General features: G+C 58.2%; 1 protein-coding gene across 1 annotated transcript; it reads right to left on the bottom strand.

The window, feature by feature from the left end:
* Positions 1-245: 245 nt before the first annotated feature.
* Chst14 (carbohydrate sulfotransferase 14) lies at positions 246-2,333 on the bottom strand. Its single transcript, XM_028885977.2, has one exon. It carries the CDS (start codon positions 2,192-2,194, stop codon positions 1,064-1,066), a length of 1,131 nt encoding a protein of 376 aa, XP_028741810.1. The 5' UTR covers positions 2,195-2,333; the 3' UTR covers positions 246-1,063.
* Positions 2,334-2,615: the final 282 nt, after the last annotated feature.

The following is a 2,615-nucleotide window of genomic DNA, read 5'->3' as shown; positions in this document are numbered from 1 at the left end:
GGGGATGCAAGCATCTAGGGGTCCCCCAGCACCCATGGGAGCTGAGGGCAATCACAGAAACACTCATTTTGTATACAAAACAGCTTTATTAAAAATCAGCCCTTACAAAGATTTTATCAAAATATACACATTTAACTGGGCATGGTGGTGCATGCCTTTAATCCCAGCACTCAGGAGGCAGAGGCAAGCAGATCTCTGGGTTTGAGGCCAGCCTGGTCTACAGAGTGAGTTCCAGGACAGCCAGGGCTACACAAAGAAACCCTGTCTCGAAAAACTAAAACAAAAAACATATATATATATTTATACACATTTTAAATAAATGCGTTAGACAAGTAACAGCCAGACACACCGGCCACAGACACAATCGAAAAGGCTTTGTAGGGAAGGGAAGCTTACTGGAGATACTTCAAGAGCCCTAGGAAAGAGGTCAGGCACAGGGGTCTCTGGATGCTTGAGGGGCCGGGTCTTAGAGCTGTGAGGTAAGGGCCCTACTTCAGTTTTTCTTTCCTTGGAAAAATGGAAATGTGTGGGAAAGTGTAGGAAATTTAAAGGCTGGAGTAGAAAGGCTCAAAATTCATTTCTAAGGCACCACAGCTCACTCCAGTCCTGAGGTTCATGGGGTGGGTAAATGGGGGTCAGAGTCATTGGTCCTAGGCACAGTCATATGCTTGGCTGGTGCCACCTTTGTCTGGGATTTGGCCACAGGTTAAGTAGTTACAGTGGACCAGGTGGACTGCACAAACCCAGCAGCCAGGGGCCTGGAGTCAGTCTTTAGATCAAACATATGGCTTTAGTAACACATTGGTGTCTGGCCCCGCCAGATAAGGATGCGGCAAGCCCTAAGAGAGTCCACCAGGGAGAGCAGGAGGCCTCCTGTCTAGATCTACCCTCTGAACCCCCTGTGGGCACTCACTGTGGACAAGGGCAGCCCGAGGACGGTCCCAGCCACTGAGATATGGAGCCATCTAGAGAAACTAGCAAGCCCCAGAGCCGTGCGTTTCTCTAAAAGGCACTTCAAAGCTGGCGTCATTAAAACCAAACTCCAAAAGCTGCTGGCCCACTGTCACTGGTGACAGGCTTCCCTGGTGACATTGGGCAGTGGGTAGGCAAAGAGGGAGAAGTCCAGGATATACTTCGGCAGCACATCTTGAAGCAGGGCTCGTGGGGCACTGCACAGGTGGTAATGCAGACTTTCCGGGCTGGCCGGCCGGTACCAGGCCTGGCGGGCTGGGAAGCGGACATGGGGTGGGGCCCGCACCCACTCCAGCACCTGGTTGGCATCGGCCTCCAGCCTCTCATAGGAACCCACAAAGTCGTAGTGCACAGCACATGGTTGGCAAAGGTGGTACACGGGCATCCAATGCTCGTTCATGTGCTCAGGATCCTCATCCACCAGGTATCTCAGGAACTCTGGGAAGGTGACATCGTCCCCCGCAGGACTGGGGCCAGCTCCAGCCCTGTAGCGCCTGACAATCTCAGCTCCATAGCGCTGCTGGTACTCCCGGATCTCCCCAAACTTGTTGCGGTAAGCAGACAGGAGGCGTTCCAAGGGGTCCCGCACAAATAGGAACTTGAAGTAATGCTGCAGACGGTAGCGAATCTCCTCCGGCCGCAGGTCTGCCAGAAACACCAGGTCACTGCGGTGGTCCATCTTGAGGCGGACATCCACGTTGTCCAGGACACCCGCCAGCACCTTCAGCACGCGCTTCCAGTTAGAGCAGGCCACTTTGGGGACGTAGCAGTAGAGGAAGCGGTAGCGGTCACTTACGAGGATGTGGCGCAGCAGGGTGCGCCGCTGTCCCACCGGCAAGTCCCAGGGGTCCCGGGGCATGCCCGGTTGTCCGCACACCGCCCTCATGGTCCGGTTTCGGACGTCCTCCCGCACTTGTAAGTCCGAGTCCCCAGCATCCAAGGATAGGCCTCCAGGCTTGGGAGCTGTCCCACGCCAGGCCGCGCCTTTGTGGCTGGGAGGGTGCAGGGGAAGGGGTTTCATCTCCGATAGGATGCCCCGCTCGATCATGAGCAGTAGCCCGCTGGAGGCCACGATCACTGCAAACATCAGCATGGACGGCAGCAACAGGGGTGGTCCCCCGAGCCCAGCACGGGCCCTACTCAATGGGGCCCGCCTAGGCGTGCGGCCCAGGGGCTCGGCGCCTTTTGGGGCCGCCAGGGGGGTTAGAGGGCGAGGGAACATGGTGATCCGGGCAGACCTCGCCGATCTCGGGGCTGCTGAAGAGGCGACAGCAGCTGGGGCTGGAGATCTCGGGAGGGGAGGGTTAGTGGGTGGCCAGCTCCCGGGTGCAGCGAGGGACCAGGGCCGGATGTCCCGCCCGGCCGCTCTCCACCCCGCCCCCCGCCCCGCCGCGATACAGGCTCGAGGGCGGGCCCACGTTGGGGGGGCGGGGAGAGGGGCGGGTGCCCAAGTCGAAAGAGCTGTCTGGGGAGGCGGAAGGCAGACCCTTGCCCAGGAGAGGACGCTTGAGTCAGGGCCACCCCAGACCACCGGGCCTGGGGACAAAAGCTCAATGAGACCTGGAAAGCGGAAAAGAGCTGGGCTGAGGTCCCGCGTCTCGCAACACGTGCCCTCTGGGAGCTGAACGTGAGACTTGCACCCA

This window comes from Peromyscus leucopus, chromosome 4 (assembly GCF_004664715.2).
Source record: "Peromyscus leucopus breed LL Stock chromosome 4, UCI_PerLeu_2.1, whole genome shotgun sequence".
Lineage (NCBI taxonomy): Eukaryota > Metazoa > Chordata > Mammalia > Rodentia > Cricetidae > Peromyscus > Peromyscus leucopus.
This window is presented reverse-complemented; position numbering and strand designations above follow the sequence as displayed.